The 19970-nt window shown below is 38.0% G+C and overlaps 1 protein-coding gene across 5 annotated transcripts in view; it reads right to left on the bottom strand.

The window, feature by feature from the left end:
• Positions 1-19674, bottom strand: part of LOC132155102 (chloride channel protein 2-like) — a 44996-nt gene extending 25322 nt beyond the window's left edge. For 4 of the 5 annotated variants that reach the window (XM_059563894.1, XM_059563893.1, XM_059563896.1 and 1 more), the window contains exon 1: positions 15417-15598. In XM_059563894.1, coding sequence (XP_059419877.1) covers positions 15417-15467 — 51 coding nt within the window. In that variant the 5' untranslated portion in view covers positions 15468-15598. Of the gene's footprint in view, positions 1-15416; positions 15599-19150 lie in introns of those variants that run through there. The other variant, XM_059563895.1, reaches the window with a different exon arrangement.
• Between the last annotated feature and the right edge of the window lie 296 nt (positions 19675-19970).

Genomic DNA, 19970 nt, shown 5'->3' on the forward strand with positions numbered 1-19970 from the left:
AATGGTACATTTCTCAAAATCCAATAAGTATCATTATAAAGCCTATAAGGGTGAATAAATTCTCATCAAATTTTCACTTTTGGGTGAACTATTCCTTTAAGCATCCACATTTGACCTAATTGGATGATGGAAATTGTTGAGTCACTCTCATTCCTCTCGGAAAAGTCCACCTGAGATGTGATTTGAGCTCTTGCCCGTACAAGACTTGCAAGAGTACAGAGTTATGAATTGTTGATGTTGTTGTGTGTCTCAAGCATGTTCTTCATGGAGGCTGTAACTTCTATGTTCTCTTTTCCTAAGGCTCCGTCCACCTAGACAAACATCTTGGTGAAAAAACGTCTGAGCAGATTCAGAGTTATTCCACGTTTTTGGACATAATTTACTTTTCTTCAAGGTATGTTCAATGCTTTGGAAATGTCCTATGTTCTTGACCTGAGTATATTTTATATGTATGTTGACGCAGTTTGGCTTTGAAAATGCCTCTGTCCTGATGACATAATGTTTCCTTAGAACTGCAAAGAGATGCTCCCACACAGAGCCAGGTGTGTATTATTTTCAATACATGTGCGTCATTCCTCAGATTTAGATACACAGATTCCAATTAAATCATAATCTGATTGGATAGATCAGTATTAATTTAGCTTTTAAATTAAGTCACTAAATACTTGTTGATTCAGTTATTATTATTATAACTATTATTATCATTATTATTATTATTATTATTATTAATAATAATAATAATAATAATAACAATAAACATTTTTAATGTGTGTGACTTCAAATATGGGCACTTGGGTACCAAGTTTTATGTACAATTTTATTTTATTTTATGTCAAACAACAGATTTTCACATTTTTGTAATAAAAAGGCCAGATTAAAGTGGAAACTTTACTGTACATGTTCCAGACAGACTGTGCTGTTAATATTCAGCATATAACATTGTTATGCCAGTGGTGACAAATGACTGTCTTGTCTTGTCAATGACTCAGCTACTCAACGGATTTGTTCAAAGACAACAGCTCATTCAGGAACAATGTAAGTGATGTGAGTGAGTGAGTCATTGAATCATTTACATAACCATTCATTTTAAAAACACTAATTCATTCAGGAATGATGTGCCACTACTCAACAGTTAATTCTGCTTGTGTTATATTCCAGATTATAGGCCTACTTAATAGTACTTACAGTTTTATACTAGATTCTGCCTCCTATGTCATTGCAGTGCTTCAGGGATGAGTAACACATTCGATTATGTAAGAATAGTCTTTCACTTTTGTAAAAATATGTTTGGGATTTTCAAATACTTTGGAAAGTTTCAATCAAAAGTTATAATGGTGTGATTCATCTCTGAGCTGGTTAGTTTGGGTCAAAGAAAAGAATACATCTGTAATGAAGGACACTGGAAAAGTGTGCATGTGTTCTTCACCAAATCTGTAATTTTCAAGACAAAAAAGAGAAGAAAACAGAAGGAGAAGAAGAGATTACTTGTATAGCTTTTTCTAAGCTTCTGGATAGGATGTGTATTTCTGTTCTCCCAGGGCTCTACACATTAAAGCTAACAGTGTCAGAAACAGTGCTGCTGTTACACACAGATACAGGACCACAAAACACCATCAGAATTTAAAGTGCCCCTATTATGGATTTTTGAAAAATACCCTTCATGCAGTGCGTTATGTAGATGTTTGTCCATCATAATTAAAGTTATTTTATCTAAAATACTCTGAACTGCGCAAATGAGTCGTTTGTAATTCAAATTCCATTTCAGTAAAATGCATTTGTCTCAAGTTAACACATCTGCATAATGCCCTCCTATGTTCTGCGAGGACATCCCTCAAACACTGTAGCTTGTTCATGTGGATAACGTACTGTTGTGAAGATGCCGTGCTCTGCGCTGTGAAAGTGAATTCGGTTTATTTTCACTTCCAAAGGATGTGAAGAATCAGTTGTTAAAACTCATCTCTACTCTGATACCACAGCAGTATCACCTTTTTCTGTGTTCCTGTCATTTCACTGATGACTGCTTTCCTGATCTCCATGAGTTCAACACGGGATTCATAAACCAGTTATCTGTGAAAAATGGGTCAATGCCCAACATGTTTGGACCATCTTGCTACTCCGAATCACAAGCTGTAAGTATGATTAATAATTGTTGCTTTAATGCTCTGTTGAGCGTGCAACATATGTAGTTTTGTGTATTATGTTATGTATACACTCAGTATAACTGACGTTCTGCTAGTCAGCTGGGGGCCTGCTATTGTCTAGAAATGTGTCAATTAATATAGAATGGCTGATGTTCTTATTACTTGGAGTCATGATAAAGGATGGAGCAATACGCTGGTTTACAAACTGCAGTGATTTATCAGTACTCCATGTCTGTGTTCATCTAACGCAAAAACCATTATTGTTTGGGTCTTTACTACCAAGTGGTGGGCCCGGTTCACTAACATAAGTGTAAAACATCTTCTCCCCCTCTGATTCTTTCTTTTTAGAACAGAGTGGAGCACTATCATGATTATAATAGGATGTCTTTTTGATAAGCTGTAATCCAGTCATGCGGAATGCGCTGTACTTAGTAAACCAATCACAGTTGACTGGATCAACTGACCAATCAGACCAGAGTAGCTTCACACAAAAGAGGGGTTTGGAAAGTTTCAACTTTGAACGAATCATCTGAGAGTTGCTAAGAAATAACATAAAATTAAATGCATATTATAAGACAATGAAAGTGTTTTTGACCTTGCATGCATGTAAACCTGTTGTTGGGGACTCCCAAAACCAAAATATGACCCTAGGGGCACTTTAAACTACTTTCAGATTTTGCTGCATTCAGCTGATATACGGTAATGTCAAACAGTGAGAATCAGGTTGTTTAATGGCCACGTCCACACGAACACAATTATTTTTTAAAACCGCAGCTTTTTCTACGTGGTTTGGCCGTTCGCTTGCCAGGGTGAAGATTTTCAAAAACTCCAGTTGAAGTTTAATCGTGTAGACAGTAAAACTGGAGATTTTGGCTTGTGATGTCAGAGCCAGCGCTGTAATCTCTGCCTACTGGAAACTTTTTCAGGCTTCTGATTTGCCAACATGGCTTTAACAGTTTAGAATGTATCACCACCTGTTGGTTTGGAATGGTCTTGACAGTGCATCATAGCATACAGTTGCGTTTTCACGTGGACAGCATGCTTTATTGGTGGTTTGCTTGATGAAAAACATTCAATACAAGTTCAGTTCCAAAACTATTTTGGAGACTAGAACAAAGAAACATACTAAACATCAGCATTTTCCAACCACCCTGTTGCCAATTAATATTTCACTAGACAATAAAGTAGTTACATATGATTGCACACAGATCCATGAGACCATAAATCAAACTGAAATCTATGCTTCTACTCTCCAACTGCCCAGCACAGGTTTACTGAGGTGATCTTGAGAATGTGATTTAAATGAGCAGTGAAACTTCATTCTTCTCCTCTGAATCCAAATGGCTTGTTATTTGATAAAGATGCTGTATTGTGCATTGATATAATTAGCAGACATTTCCCTGTTTAATCTATCAGTCTGGAAACTGGATAAACAATAACTTTAAAGTGAAAAAAATGTAAAAGGTTTATTATGTTTCTGGTTTTCAGGAACACCATGGGAGGTATATTGAGGATATTGCAAAACAATTTAAAGAGACGAAGATACACATTTACAGAAGGCTGGATAATGATACTTAGAAAAGTCTCTATAATTTATGTTTTTAAAGCCATAGCACAGCTTTATGCATCGCATAAGAAACCACAGACCATGATTTCTGTCTGAGATTCAAAACCCAGACAAACAATTTATCAAGTTGATCAAAGCAGAAGATGAAGTGAGGATAAAAAAACAGAGCAATTTATTCACTGGATTGCTGGATTTGTTAGCTGCATTACTATTAAAACTTAGTCTGAATTAATTTGACTAGACAAGCAAAATCAATGTAAAAATTGTATGCTATGGAAGATCTTGAAATAAAGACAATGCACAGCAGCACACAAACATGCCAAATATAAAAAAATTAAAGGATTGCAGTGCAAAATATTTTTGTAGGCTAATTAAATATTTAATATACACAACGTGCACTTTACACTTTGCGTTTAGATCGTTAAAATAGGGCCCATTGTGACTTGTTCTTATGTTAATTTGTGTGGCTTAATTTGGGAAGCAACTGACATACACATCTCCACATACAGTACAACAGACAGCCCAAATAAAACTACCACTTTTAAAATTGTTAAAAACATGCTTTCCCACATGGAAAAAACCTATATAAACATATATATATGTTTCAATACAGGTTTTGATATAGGTTTTTAATATATGTGACATATATAAAATTGGCCGTTTTCCTATATTATATGTACATATATGTACATATATGCACACACATATATATGTACATATATGCACACATATACTTACACATATGTGTACATATATGTACACATATATATGTGCATACATATACCTATATAGGTACATATATGCACGTATATATGCACCTATATGTTCACCTATAACAGTAAAATTAAAATCCATAGCTGCTAGGCAACATAAATAAAAGTCCAAAATGTAGAAATGTACATTATTTATTTACTCAAGATCAATCAAATAGTACAAAACTACAAAATGACCAGATCCTTCCATTAGCTATTTAGAAGACATATCTTGTATGTATAGGGCTTATATGTGGATATGAAGAAGCAATACAGGAGACCTATATTTCCTGTATATGCACATATATGCACCTCAATTTTGCCTATATGAGGCATATATACGCATATATGCAGCATATATATTATCATATATGTGCATATATGCAGCATATATGTGCATATACACTGCATATAGGTTTCATATATGTGCATATATCCACATATAGGTTCTTTCCATGTGGGTTAGTAGGATGCTTTGAATCACTATGGTTTGAAATGTGCATATCCCATTTTGTGGCATTATAATTGCTCGCCAAACCCAATTTAGCTTTCATTTGATGCACTTAAAAAAAAAAGACTTTTCTTAGTCTAACAGAGATTATTGGAGTATGTTTTACAAGAAAATGCTTTTTCAGTTTTTCTACTTCAAGATTCCACGATTCATTCAATGTACTACCTGCCATTTCTTTGTAATTATTTGTCAAATTAATGAAAATTGTTTCCTATGCCACTATATTTTCAGTGTTTTGAGCGAGGTTACATTTTGGACCCTGACTGGAGATCTGATTAATGAATCAATAAATTTTACAATTTTCTTTTACACCAGAAATCGGGGAGTCAGTTCTTTCGGCAAATCAATTGCAAATTTGCAACAATACTTTGAAAAACTTTGTATCCTCCAGCTGAATTTCCATTTCATTACGTTTAACAGTATCATCTTGACATGATTTTGTCCTCAGATATGAAAAAAAAATCCTCATGTGTGGGTGACGTAAGGGGGTATTTTGAGCCATTTCCCACCCATTGTAACCCTGCCCTCTGCCTTTCCCTTTTCCTTTCTTCTCCCATCCCTCGTTCTTACCGTCAGATGCTCCCACACATAGGCACATGCCCACGGCACTAAAGATGGAGAGACAGAGATATTGGCAGGTCTGTTGTGTAGTGCCTCAATCCTTCTCTCCTACTCCCTCCTCCTGTTTCTCCCTCTCTCTATGTTCTATAAACACACGGCACTCTGATCTGAAGAGCTCAGCCACCAGCAGCACATTAAGATGAGCATCACGATTCCAGTAGACTCTCTCTTCGCTCGCATGAGCAGGTGCAGCTCATAGAGAGAAAGCAAAGCAGCCTGACGCAGACTGATCCGCACTCTCCTCTTCCTCCTCTGCTCCGTCTGCCTTGTTTCACACAACTCACTCATTGAGAGCATCGACCCACCTGAAGCCATCGCCCGACATGTGATGCCTAATCGTCTTCATCACCTTGGCACCCGTCCCTCTCGGACAGCTTGATATATTCATCTGGCCCAATTAAACTCTCCCATCTTTTAGAAGCAGAGTCACATTTAACCTTAGCAAAACAAGCTGTCACATTCAACGACCTGCTGCAACCAATCAACTACACATCCGTAATGTGATGGTCCTATTATAGGTGAGTTTCTGACCTCTACCAGAAATTCAGAAAAGGGTTTAGGCAACGAGCTGTGAAAAACAAGGTTCACCCACCAGATTATGCCTCATCACATCAAGCTCAACCCTTCCAACACTTCCGAGGACACTCAATCGATACAATAAACCTCTAAAAATTCCCCTTCAGTATCGTAGCGGTCAAATAGACCTGCGGCATTTTGACCAAGAAGTGCTGTGCACACGCTACACAACTCTGTCACTGAGTTATTGGGCAAACGGGCCACACATATTCACACCTGAACTAGAAGTCAGGTCTGACAGTGCTGCTTTTGCTTGCAACAGTTCAATAACCCACACCAATAAGACACACCATATATGCTGGTTAGGTATGTTTTTAGCATGGCAGCTGGTTTAAACGGGTCATAGGTTGGTCATAAGCTGGTCCTGAGCTGGTTTAAGCTGGTCGTAAGCAACTAGCTCCAGCTCAGGACCAGCTAACCGGCAATCTATCATGGCTATGCTCACTGTGCATTATAGATCAATTAAAATCATTATTATAAAGGTGTTTTTAACAACAAAATAGATTTACTTACATGCATTTGATAAGAATATTAGATATTTTACAATATACTAACACGTTTGTGTATACTTTTAATAAAAAGTCATAATCTTGCATAATCTTACATACAGTGCTGTGATGTGTCATATAACAAGCTTGAAATAATAAAGTGATAAATGATGAATAACTGTCGGCTTTAAAGTGTTAGTTCACCCAATAATCAAAATTATGTCATTAATAACTTACCCTCATGTTGTTCCAAACCCGTAAGACCTCCGTTTATCTTTGGAACACAGTTTAAGATATTTTAGATTTAGTCTGAGAGCTCTCAGTCCCTCCACTGAAACCGTTTGTACGGTATACTGTCCATGTCCAGAAAGGTAAGAAAAACATCATCAAAGTAGTCCATGTGACATCAGAGGGTCAGTTAGAATTTTTGAAGCATCAAAAATACATTTTGGTCCAAAAATAGAAAAAACTACGACTTTATTCAGCATTGTCTTCTCTTCCGTGTCTGTTGTGAGAGAGTTCAAATCTCTGTAGTGTAGTGATATCCGGTTCGCGAACGAATAATTCGATGTAACCGGATCTTCTTGAACCAGTTCACCAAATCAAACTGAATCATTTAAAACGGTTTGCGTCTCCATTAACGTTTTTAATGTGGCTGACACTCCCTCTGAGTTAAAACAAACCAATATCCGAGAGTAATTCATTTACTCAAACAGTACACTGACTGAACTGCTGTGAAGAGAGAGCTGAAGATGAACCAGATATCTGCCGAGCCAGATAACGAACAAAAGATTGACTCGTTCTCGAGTCAAGAACCGGTTGCATCGGTTTTCGGTTGGGACCATAAACTAAGCTTCGGTTGCATCGGTTGAAGAAAACGGTTCACTGGTTCTTTTGCGCTCGACCTAATGACTTCATTTGCGATGATTGCCCTTGATTCAAGCCTTCGGTTTACCCGCGCTCATAACACTAGCACAGAATCAGTTCAGAATCAATCACCAAAAGAATCAGTTCAGAATCAATCAACAAAAGAATCAGTTCAATTCAGACACTCTGTGTGTCAGTCTGCTTCACGCTGAATCACACATGCGCAGTATCATCAGCTCCTCGGTTCTTGAGTCGGACGCGTCTGACAGAAACGGTTCTTGAAGCGAGAACGAGTCAATCTTTTGTTCGTTATCTGGCTCGGCTCGGTGTTCATCTTCAGTTCTCTCTACACAGTAGTTCAGTCAGTGTACTGTTAGAGTAAATGAATTACTCCAGGATATTGGTTTGTTTTAACTCAGAGGGAGTATCAGCCACATTAAAAAAAAGTTAACAGTTTAAGTCATTCATGGATTAATGCGTATTGGAGACGCGAACCGTTTTAAACGATTCAGTTCGATTTGGTGAACTGGTTCAAGAAGATCCCGAATGATTCGTTCGTGAACCGGATATCACAAACTGCTTTGTTTTGAACTCTCTCACAACAGACACGGAAGAGAAGACAATGATGAATAAAGTCGTAGTTTTTGCTATTTTTGGACCAAAATGTATTTTCAATGCTTCAAAAAATAATTCTAACTGACCCTCTGATGTCACATGGACTACTTTGATGATGTTTTTCTTACCTTTCTGGACATGGGCAGTATATCGTGCACACAGTTTCGATGGAGGGACTTAGAGCTCTCTGACTAAATCTAAAATATCTTAAACTGTGTTCCGAAGATAAACGGAGGTCTTACTGGTTTGGGACGACATGAGGGTGAGTTATTAATGAAATAATTTTGATTTTTGGGTGAACAAACCCTTTAAGAACTCATCTTGGGAGCTTAGCTAGAATATTTGAAACGTGTGTAAGTAAAAATTGAATTAATTATGCTATTCATTTTGATAATTGGCAAAAGTAAAGAAAATAAATAAATGAATAAACATTTGTTTAAGTCAAAGTCGTGTGACAGGACCCATGGAACTACCATGGGATGAGATGTAAAAGAGTGAGACGTGGGACAGTTTATGTGTGTGTGTGCGCGTGTGTGTGTGTGTGTGTGTGTGTGTGTGTGTGTGTGTTTTGTCTATTTTTCTATTTTCTAATTTATCTATTGAGCAACATAAATAAAACATTTACAGGCACAGGGGTTGGATATTCCAAATATTTTTAGATTGTGGGTGGCAGTGAGGAAAAGCAAAGTTTTCCCTGCTTCGCCAAATTTGACAAACTAAGGTTTGACGCATTTTGTGTGTTGTTGGTGGAACTACACAAAATAGTCTATGGCACCAGAGTGAAACAGAATCTTATGAAAAAGGGTCTGAAAATCCTCAACCTGACCTAGTCAAGCTTATTTTATTGTCCCAAAACATTCACAGATAAATGCTTTTTACTTGATTGTTACACCACATGGCATATTAGAGGCATGAAATTTGACCCTTTTTTGGTTATGTTATAAAAGTTTTTCCAACTGGTACACAGCTAGCAAGTATGCTAATCAAAAATAAATCTGAAGGAGGGTTTCAGGTGGATACGAGTGGTCTGTGGCAAAGATCTCTCTGAAGCATTTTGGAGTGTAAATGGAGCCTTTCACCACTTCTGCCTCAGATCCTTATGCCAGCCAACTGAGAATATCAAGTGCCCTAAGCCAGGTGCGGTGGTCCACTAGGTTAAATGGGATGTTAAAGCCCCAAAATGTGCAATTTGACCCCATTGAGATCTTAGAGGATGCCCACAGCAGACTATGAAACAGTCTGCCATTCTTCTGCTCTTTTTAAGGTGGCCCAGTAGTGAAAGAGACAAAGGGAACAAAGTCGCCAAAGACCCCCATACCAGGAATAACCAAAGTTCCAGTTTAAATTTCCTTTTGACATTCCTATTTTCTTAGCTAAATAACAAAAATATCAGTTTTACTAACTCGCCTCTCTTGTGTTTTTTTTGTGGCAACTTAAACCTTATATTGCCCTAGGACATCAAAGTGTCATAAGAGCAATCACACTGGAGAAATGTGACCAACATATTTTGACATTAACAAAACTCAGTAAGAGAAGATTAATCACAAAAGCCATGAATTGCTCATCATTGATTATGTCACAATGAGATTGCAGATTCTACATTACAACTTTGTTCGATCTACAAATTATCTTAGTAAGCAAAATCAGAGTAAAAATACTAGAATGTGTCTTTGGGTTAGCCAACTGTAGTGAACATGAGAAACAATTATTAAGCACGTAATTTTTTGCCAGTAATAATGATAATAATAATAATGATTATTTAACTTTCATCTATTTAACCTTGGCTTTGTTAGCACCATTCTCTAACAGTTGAGAAGATTAAAAACAAATCTTGATGCCATGAAAATTATTTAGATAAAAGAAGGGGGTGGGGGGAGGGTTTCTGTGTCACATGATCCTTCAGAAACTATCAATTTAAAAAAATAAATAAATAAATAAATAAAATAAAAGAATATATATATATATATATATATATATATATATATATATATATATATATATATATATATATATATATATATATATATATATATATATATATATATATACTTAACCCCATAGTTTTGAAAGGTAGTCTAAATACAGCTGTAATTTTTGTTTGTTGTGATAATAAATCTTTCCATAAACTAAAACCTACCTCAGCTCTTGGCTTTAAAAATTGAATCTTATTCTTGATAGGGTGTTATCAAGCATTTTTGTGCAACTTCAGTCAGGGCATTTGATGTCACATCTCTACAAGTAAGCTTATTAAGATATTGCACAAGTTTGAGCTCCACCATGTCAGACCTTCTTCAATATATATAATGGGAAAAGTAAGGAAAAGGGTGGATTGGATTAGCATTTAACAGAGCCAGAAGATGCATGAAAACAACCTCGGTCAGCAACCACAGCACCTCCTGTTTCTCAATACATCCCTTCAAGAATCAAGGCATTGATCCCATTAAACTAATGACTCCTCTGCAATCCAGTGCACCAGGTGTGGGCCAATTTGACATTGAGCCAGAATGAAGAATATTAAAGAATTGTGTAATATCTGAGGTGTTGTATTAAATTATAGTTGTCTTGGCCAAATGGTTTTTCAGATGCTTGGATGGAGATCATGCGACTAAAAGCTGATGTGAGATTAAACTGCCTTCTTTAATCCATTTTGCAATCAGGTAGATATGGCCGTCATTAGAGCTGTTGCCTTGCCTGCTTAATGTTATTCATCGCTTCATTTAAGAAAAAAAAACATAAATGGGGTAGTCAAATCATCTCGGTGAGTGATGAATAGCATATATATTCAGCTGTTAGAGTCTTCCCACCACAACCTCTCTCTTGTCCATGGTTTGTGGGTAAAGTGTGAGGTCATTAGCATCTTCCTGCTTTAGTAACTGCACTGTAAACATCCTCTTGCAGTACTAAAAGCATAATCACATGTCTGTGACTGCATGCACCATGCTGGAGAAGAGAGGAGAGGTTGATGTTACACAGTAGGACTTGTCCCCTCTGCACATCAACAGTCCTCTACAGTGATCTCATTGGTGGCCAAAATCCTACTCCCCTTGATGGAGGACATTGGGAAGCTGTCTAAAACACCTGTTCTTGTATATCCTCAATTCTCAAACACACAAAGGTCAAAAACCAAGGGTCATATATCTTCACTGCTAAATCTGAGGCAGAGTTTCATGCACAAATGAAAATCATCTCACATGCTTGTCATACCAACATATTTCATTCTATGAAACTCAAAAAGATGCAATGCAGAATGATCGATCTTCAAAATAAAAAAGAATCATATCAAAAGAATCAATGTGGCTTTTGCGGTATATTCCAAGTGTTCTGAAGTCATATAAAAAAATAGTTCCGTTTGCCATTAAAGGGTAACTAAGGGCCAATCTCATTTCTCTGTCTTACCCCTTCCCCTTCCCCTTACCACTTTGTCTGCGTCTTCCCCTTGCTTCTCGATACCGAGTGAAGGGGGGTAGGGGTAGAGCGTTCCACTAAGAAATGAGACGCCACTCGATTGCCGTTTGCGTCATCTTCCCTTGCCACTATCTGGCTGCTACGTCAACAGAGGCGACAAGCATTGACATAAACAAACGAAGATGCCGTCGTCTCAGGTTGTGATGTCGATTTCCTGGGCTCTCTTTATCTTTGCACGCTTGTGTGCCATCAATCAAAGACACCGTAGAAGAAGATTGTGTCCACCGGTCAAATCAATCAAGGAATAACGAGTAATGTCACGAAAATTCACTTCACACTAATTTCACCTAAAAAACATAATATGAAGTGTCATGTCAAGGATACAGATAAAAATTAACGTTAGCTTAGCTCGACAAATATAGCTGCTAGCTCGATTCAAAACAAAAACATTACAATTAAAATCGCTTAAACATTGTATTAAAGTATCCTAAAACACGAGTGTCATAATTATAATGTCAATTAAACTGATGAAAATTACATTTGTGCGACTCCTTCACAGTACGACGCTCAGCCATAAAAAAGCTTGATGTTGGCACTTCTTGAAAAAATTATACGTTGTTACCCCTCTCTTTCAAGTGTGGTCCTCCGCAAGCTTCGTTTCAAGGGCTATGTAGCCCTTCGCCTTGGCCCTAGCCCTTGATCAGAATGAGAATTGAGACGCCACTTCCCCTCACATGAACGCGCAAAACCGAGGGGGAGGGGTAAGGGTAAGGGCTAAGACAGAGAAATGAGACGCAGCCTAAACCCCTGGTCAGAGCCTGACTCCACCCACTGGCAATATTTGAAAAATGCTGAAAAGTGGGCAGAGCACAGAGGAGATAGGGGGGGCGAACCGAGGGCAGGGCTGAGCGGGTGGGGCGTGAATCTGAGACCCGCAATTACCGATTAATTGATAGCTGCTGTCAGAGTCGCTAAAATGGAGAATGACTGTAGTGACGCAAATAGCTTTGCAACAGAGCATTCATCAGAAGTAGAGGACTTTTCTCGCCCACCTTCGACTGAAGTGGAGGATGTCGAGGTGTCTGTGGACACAGGGCCAGGGCCTGAGCCTTATCAATTCAAGCCACTGGCTCAATCTGCGGTCTTAACTCCCGCATCGCGATCGGCACTGCATCGCTTTTCAGCGCGAGCTGTGTGGAGAAGCCCATTTCCACCTCCATTGCATTGGGGAAGCAATACTGCATAAAATGCAGTTTGCACACTCCAGCTCAAACAAGATGGTTTTATACTGCCAAGGGCGTGGTAGCTCGTACCAAGGGGCGTGATGAGCTGGAAACTGCTTACGTCACCTGCCACCGCTTACGTCACCTGCCACCGCAAACATCCAATAGGAAAAAACAACTGCAGTAGCCACCGTTCAACCTGAAGAGGGCAGCACTCAGACGTTTTTACACCGTATATTGTGGAATTAAAACACTTTATACTCAGATGTCAAAAAAGTTACTCGAATCAATGACAAGATCAAGATCATTAACTAAAAAAGGTGGTTTAGGGTTTAGTTACTCTTTAATGACATCCAATCTAGCTCAAATTGTCTATTAGCACCATTTTTAAAAGAACACTATGTAACAGTGAATTCTCTATTGACATCTGTGACACTGACATTTGAAATTCCTCTCAGACTCACAGACTGCTTCACAAAAGAAAAAAGTAATAAGGAATGACATGAGGGTGAGTAAATAATGACAAAATGTATTTGTGATTACTTTTTGGGTGCATGGCTGATTTGATCACTATTCCTTTAATTTTCACTGCTCTTGTAGTTCTGACTAATGTCTTCTCTGACTCAACCAGTTTCACCAGCACATTCAATCCCTCTTTTAATCACTCTGTCTTTCAGCATACCATCAATTTATCCATCCTCTCAGACAAGTAAACAGCCACTCTTGCGATTTGCTTTCCAGCACTGCTTGCCTCCAGACTGACTCCTGTTTGTAATCTCTACTCAGCTCTTATCCAGCTCTCATATGTAAACCCAAACTAGAGCTGCGGCATTTCAACTGGAGATGGAGGACGGATTTTTGATGGATTGAATACTGCCAATGATCAGACAGGGTGATAGCAGAGACTCTCCACTGGTCCATGCAGTTGGGGCTGAGTGACACAGAGTGATGTGTGCTAAAGCTAGGAGGAAAGTGTCCCCAAGCATTCTATTTTTGCTGAAAGCTTGAAGGAAACATTTGACCTGGCTCTCTGGAGGAAGCAGAAATGTAAGCTTCATGGTTCCCTTCTCCCAAACAATATAGAAAAATCGTCCAAAGGTACGGCCAGTGCAAAAGAGAAGCTTGAGAGAAATAGATACTTTGAAAGGAGGGGGAGAAAATTGCAAATAGTGTGGGTATGTGCAATCGAGAACTGCAAGATACAAAAGGCCACTGAAGAGCATACTCAATGCACTTGTGATGCCCTTCACCACAAGACCATTTAAAAGGTACTATGAGAAAATAATATTGGCAGTTCAATCACATGAGTTTCAGTGTATACACACGAATCACTGAGCAAGGCCGGATTTCTTATACTGACAGTATTGAGTGCTATATTTGATCATTTATACTCAGAAAATGTGAGTCACAAAAGCATAAGCATTGCAAAGTCCATTGAGAAATTCAATTAATAGACAATAAAATACAGAGAGTGAGCTTGTGCACATACTGAAAGAAAAACAAACATGGCATTGAAAAGCACACACCACAGCCTAATCCTGCCTTGGCCAAATTTGTCCAGACAGACTGTGTGTCTGGCAGTGCAGCTAAGCATGTTGTGAGCACAGTAAATGATAAAGACATCAATCAAAACTAGGCCCAACCCCTGGTTAAAGGGAAAGGTGTTGAGAGAGGGAATGTAACTGTGAGTCTTCAGCCACCATTTTGTAAAGAGCTTTATTGATCCTCTCACCAATTAGGAAAGCAGCGCCGAAAAAAAATGTCCCAGTTTCATTCATCACACACAGAGACACTGAGGAACACATCGTCTGGCCCTGCAGGGAGTAAGGCTGCTCAGAAATAGCCTGAACTCAAAAAGATACAAATGCAACACATGGATCCAAGAGCGGCCACTTCACGCCTTCCTTCATTATGCAAACGCATTTGTCATAACAGTGCAAAAAAACTTGCTCAGATAGATGGATGTTAGTGGGAGGGGTGAAGCAGGGGATTTTGGTGCAGAAGAGACTGTACCCCACACCGACCGTTTGAACGTGTCCTTCTCCAGTTCTCCTTCTCTTCATATCTGCCTGAATGTAGAGATATCCCTGTCAAGAGCTCCAGGGTACAGCTGTCAATCACCATGTGACAGAAATGGGGGGAAACTGGTGCATGAGTCAATTAATATTCAGAGTGGATCTACATTTAGTCCACAAGTGCAAGAGCAGGAGTAGGAGGGGCACTGGAAAAATGAAACAGGGATGAAGGGAGGACTTTGATGATGCCCTTAAACTTGAATTGTGGATGAACTCACAATGCAAATGATGCCATTAGTTATGCTTCAAATGTTATTGTGGACGCGGCAGATCTGAATTACCTCCTATATCAACATACAAATGACTCAATTAGCTGGAAACGGCATATAGGTTTGTTACCAATTCCAAGCAACACGCAGAAATGAAATATCAAATGTCTTTTACACTCCTGGCCTACAATAATTAGGCTATATTACATTCTCGCCATTCAACTCATGTAATTGCCCACTTAAGCAAATTTAAAATGTGATTTCATACATACCTCTGCGGATAAAATAGTTGGTCTCGTGAAAAATAATTATAAATAAAATAATGATAAAAAGAAAATCAGAATCACACTGTCTACCAATACTCACGAGAGTTTGCTGGTACTGAAGTACGCGCTGAGGGGCTCGGTCTCGTGCCATAACCGTGACTACAGCGGGAATTAAATATTTAAATGCTATATGAAGTTCCCAAAAAGCTGCATGATCACCTCCGCATCACCGGGACGCAATTCAACAAGCAGCATGAACTGAGTAGCAGGTCCTTCACTGCAGAAAACAGTCCAGCAGCCCATCCAGCAGACGAATGAACTCTTCCTCTTCCCTCTTCCCTCTTCCCTCTTCCCTCTTCCCTCTTCTCGCACACACTAAATAAATGCCATAACATGCTGAAAACCCGCTTTGTGTGGGAAGACAGGGGTTACTACACTTCATGTTGTCAAAACTCGATTGTCAAAACTCAATAGATACATATTTTTTTTTACCACTGTGTGAGTAATAGCTATTTTGCACTACTGTACACTCAAGCACTTATTGCGTAGATTACGCATACAAAGGTGTTTTATGACTAAGTTTTAATGACCTGAGGCGGGAACAGATATGTGTTCAGTTTATCATACAAAGATTTGTTATTTGCAATGAGAGAAAACTTTGGATACTCAACACTGATACTCATAAAGCTGAATTATTTTCAGTTGAAATTGGGATGCACCCGTTACCCTTCTAAATGAACTGATTTGTACGGAAACAGAACATCACTTTCAAAACCTGTGGAGAGCCTGAGCAATTCATTACACACCTCATTAATATTACTTATGCTTATACTGTAAATACGTCTAAATATAGATGCAAGCTTGAAATGCATAGGATGCATTTTAAACTCATCCCACGAGCACAAACAGCTCAAAGGCATCATGGGATGAAAGACAAAATTCATTGGAGAGAGAAAAAGAAGCCAATGAGTTGATAAACAGATCTCCATACAGAGACAGAGACTGGTAGGGTGCTCTTAGGCTCAGTAACAGGTCTACTGCCAGCTCAGGGAACAGCAGGAGCACAGGCTGGGATGAAATATCAATGTAGAACTGTGAATTCTGTCAGTTTTCTTGCAACACTGCAGTGTTTTTGTGTATACATGTGCAGTGTTTTTGTGTATACATGTTCAAGCTCTCTCTCTTTCCTCTATGCATGCAAATGCATACAGACTTAACTCAAAAACCCTGTCTTTGCTTATAAATACTTTTAGAAAACAACAAGTCTTTGTGTTTGTAGCTGTCATCAAACAGATCATTGCAAACTACACTGTCATATCTGGTAATCTACCTCTATCCGATGTTGTTTAACCCTTTAACTGTCACCCCATCCCGTATACGGTACACCTACATTTACTTCACTATATTACAATTAAATCTAATCTAATCTTGACCAACTATATATCGTTGGAAAGATCTAAGACTCCCAAATATATATTTTACCAATGTTTTTTGTTAAAAATTATATAGGAATAGTAATAAATTAATTTATGACAAGAGTGCATGCTCAAAAATCCAAATTATAACAGGAGTTTTGACCTTTGTTTAAAAAAAATACTTCTTTGTTGCCTTTTTCTCTATCACATTTTAGAAATTATCAGAAATTATATATCAACTGAAAACTTAAAATTCATCCTTTAAAACCCATTTTAAAATCAGACATTGCATTACCATGTAAATGGTACATCAATATCATGTTACAAAATGTTTTCATTCATGAAAAAAATGTAAGTTTGAATCATGCACTATAATGTCTATGTGCAAAAATGTGAGTGACAGTTAAGGGGTTTTAAACCAAAACTTCTTCAAAATATCATCTTTTGTGTTCCACAGAAGGAAATTAATTGGTATGTATGGACAGGTGAGCATCCCAACCCATTGCACATGGGTGTTCCAATTCCCCTTAACACTAACACACTGACCCAATTCGATGCATCTTCTAAAAAACTTTCTGTAATGTTCTTTTAATGAATTGTGGAAGCCCAAAGAGTTCAAAAGAACATCTTGGTCATTCACTACTTAATGTGGGTCTGGGTGAGAAAATATAATCCATAGTGGGTTTGACAACGCTATCTCACAACAAATTCGTACAAATTTTACGAGGTGGCTAATTCGTACGAATTTGTACGACCTCACTCACTGGTGTTGGTCATTCGTACTAATTCATACGAATTGTGCAACTCGTAAAATACGTACGATTTGGCAAAAATCGTATGAATTTGTACAAGTGTGGTCATACAAATTCGTACAAATAAGCCACCTTGTAAAATATGTACGAATTGCCTTGAGATCGGGTTGGGTGTGAAACAAGGGTTGATATAAGATTACAAACACATTACCATCCCAGATGACAGGGAATAAGACCCAGAGCGCCTTAAACTCAAAAGCATGTGGCTCTTTTTGAGTGTGAATAGGCTACGTTAAGGCTGGAAATACACTGTATTATGTAATTTGATATACAAATGCTATACAAATCTATTCACTTATTAACTGAACAGTTAACTAAATAAACTTAAGTTATAAATTTCGTTATTTTCATATACAATTAAAAATTTTTGAACAAAAACAATAAATGTAATTTCAATGTAGAACACTGCAAAAATGTTTTCTAGAAGTATAAAATTGTGAGGAGAATTTTATTAAATTCAAGAAGGCAATTTACAGTAAAATATTGCTGAAATTGTGATTCTATTTATATTTATTTGTCTTTTATTTTATGAGGAAGAAGAGTTCACAGAATCCCCTCCATGATCAATCAGATTCGCTTAGATTACATTCAAATAGTTTTTATTTTTGTTATTGAGATGTTCTGTTATTTTTTATTTTATTTAATGTTTTACATTAGTGTCATGTGAGTTACCCTGATGGTGTTTTGTGTTTGTGTGTCTTCAAGTTATTATTTGTCACTGTTACTGGAGAGGCCAATGTTACTGAACTTTAAGTCATCGTGGCCTTCCAGCGTACCATTTTTTATCATATCAGCACACTTTACAACAAACAGATTAAACCTCAGCTAGGTTATTATAACACTTTATATAATTAAATGACATAAATTTAGCAACTGTGAAATCTTTTTATGGTAAAGTTCTAGCAAATACAGCTGACATTTTTACCATACATTTACAGAGTAATGTGCATAATTTCTTCAATCAAACTTGAATTGATAGCAGTTTATCAACTCCACATGGCACCAAATCAATCAATCAATTTAAGGGGAAAAAGTTTCTCTCCAAGTTGTGAGACTTTTCTCTCTTCTGAATGTGAAGTGAACTCTTCATTTCCAATTTGAACTTAATTTTTCCCTTAAGTGAATGCAGAGGCTGAGATATCGAATTATGTAGATGCAATTATTATTATTATTAATATTATTTTATTTTTTATTTTTTTCATTTTTATCTTATTTTTTTGCGTTTTAGATTCCTCCAACACTAAGAAAGGACCTTGAAGGGACATTGGCTCTAAACGACGGAATCCACAGGGTTTCTTGAGAGCCATAGGACATCATCTTACACTAATCGGTCTGAAAAAAAAGTGCATATTTGTTCTCATTAAATGATTTGAGAATCATGCGCATGTTTAACTCCCTGCACGAATAACACTGTGCCCTTGAGCCCCACAAGATACCCTGTCGATTAAATGCCCCTCGGAATAAAAATGACACGCAAAAGCTTAAAAAGGGGAACAGATTGTTCCGATGGCAGTTGAGTGACTTCTAAAGCGCTTTAACGCGCAGTTTATCGTCAGCAGCATTGGACACCTTAACAGGTTGCTATTTCGTCTTTGACGGCTACTCACATTTTTCCGCGCCGGCTTTTAGTCTCGTAAGAGCTCCTCTTGAACGCAACAGTCCAAACGTCACCTACGCCGCTCCATTTAATGACGCAAAAATATAAGAAATCCCCACACAATTAGAGCAATGCAATCAAAAGCGAGTAATGACGTCAGTGTCGATCGGTCCCAATTCTTCGTCTAGACGATCGAGATGCTTTCTGTATCACTGTCCTCGCTGGTGAACTGGCAGTGCCCTGTTGCTGATGCCTCTCGCTCGTATTTGAATTCGCGTCAGACTGGAGGCTAAACTTCAAAAAAAAAAAAAAAAAAAAAATGGAAAAAGAAAATTACACTATTGGCCAAGCGCTTCCCTTAAAACATACTTGTCGGTGGTAATGCATGACCTAAACGGTTCGGATTAGAGTGCACGGCACGCGCTAACAGGTAAAGGAGAGGCACGTGCACTGGCCAGGAATTGATTCTGTGATGCAATGCGGGCTCGGTCACTGGTTTAGTTATTGCGGGTTTACTCCACTTCTGTTCCTATTGTCCGTCATTAATACAATGTGATGGCGCATTTGTCTTCATCGGTGCATTGCGCTGATCTATCTATCTATCTATCTATCTATCTATCTATCTATCTATCTATCTATCTATCTATCTATCTATCTAGATGATCTACCATGGGACATGTTCCCCGTCTATGTGTGGTGTTGTAATCATTTCTGATGGGTTTCAGAGCTTGTCGTGATTGCAACGACTCCAAGGCTTGTATACAAGTCTTTTTGCCCTTTATCCTGATTTTTCGCAGCTGTGACTTGTGGGCTGCTGCAGGGTGACTGAG

The sequence above is a fragment of the Carassius carassius genome, chromosome 12 (assembly GCF_963082965.1).
Source record: "Carassius carassius chromosome 12, fCarCar2.1, whole genome shotgun sequence".
Lineage (NCBI taxonomy): Eukaryota > Metazoa > Chordata > Actinopteri > Cypriniformes > Cyprinidae > Carassius > Carassius carassius.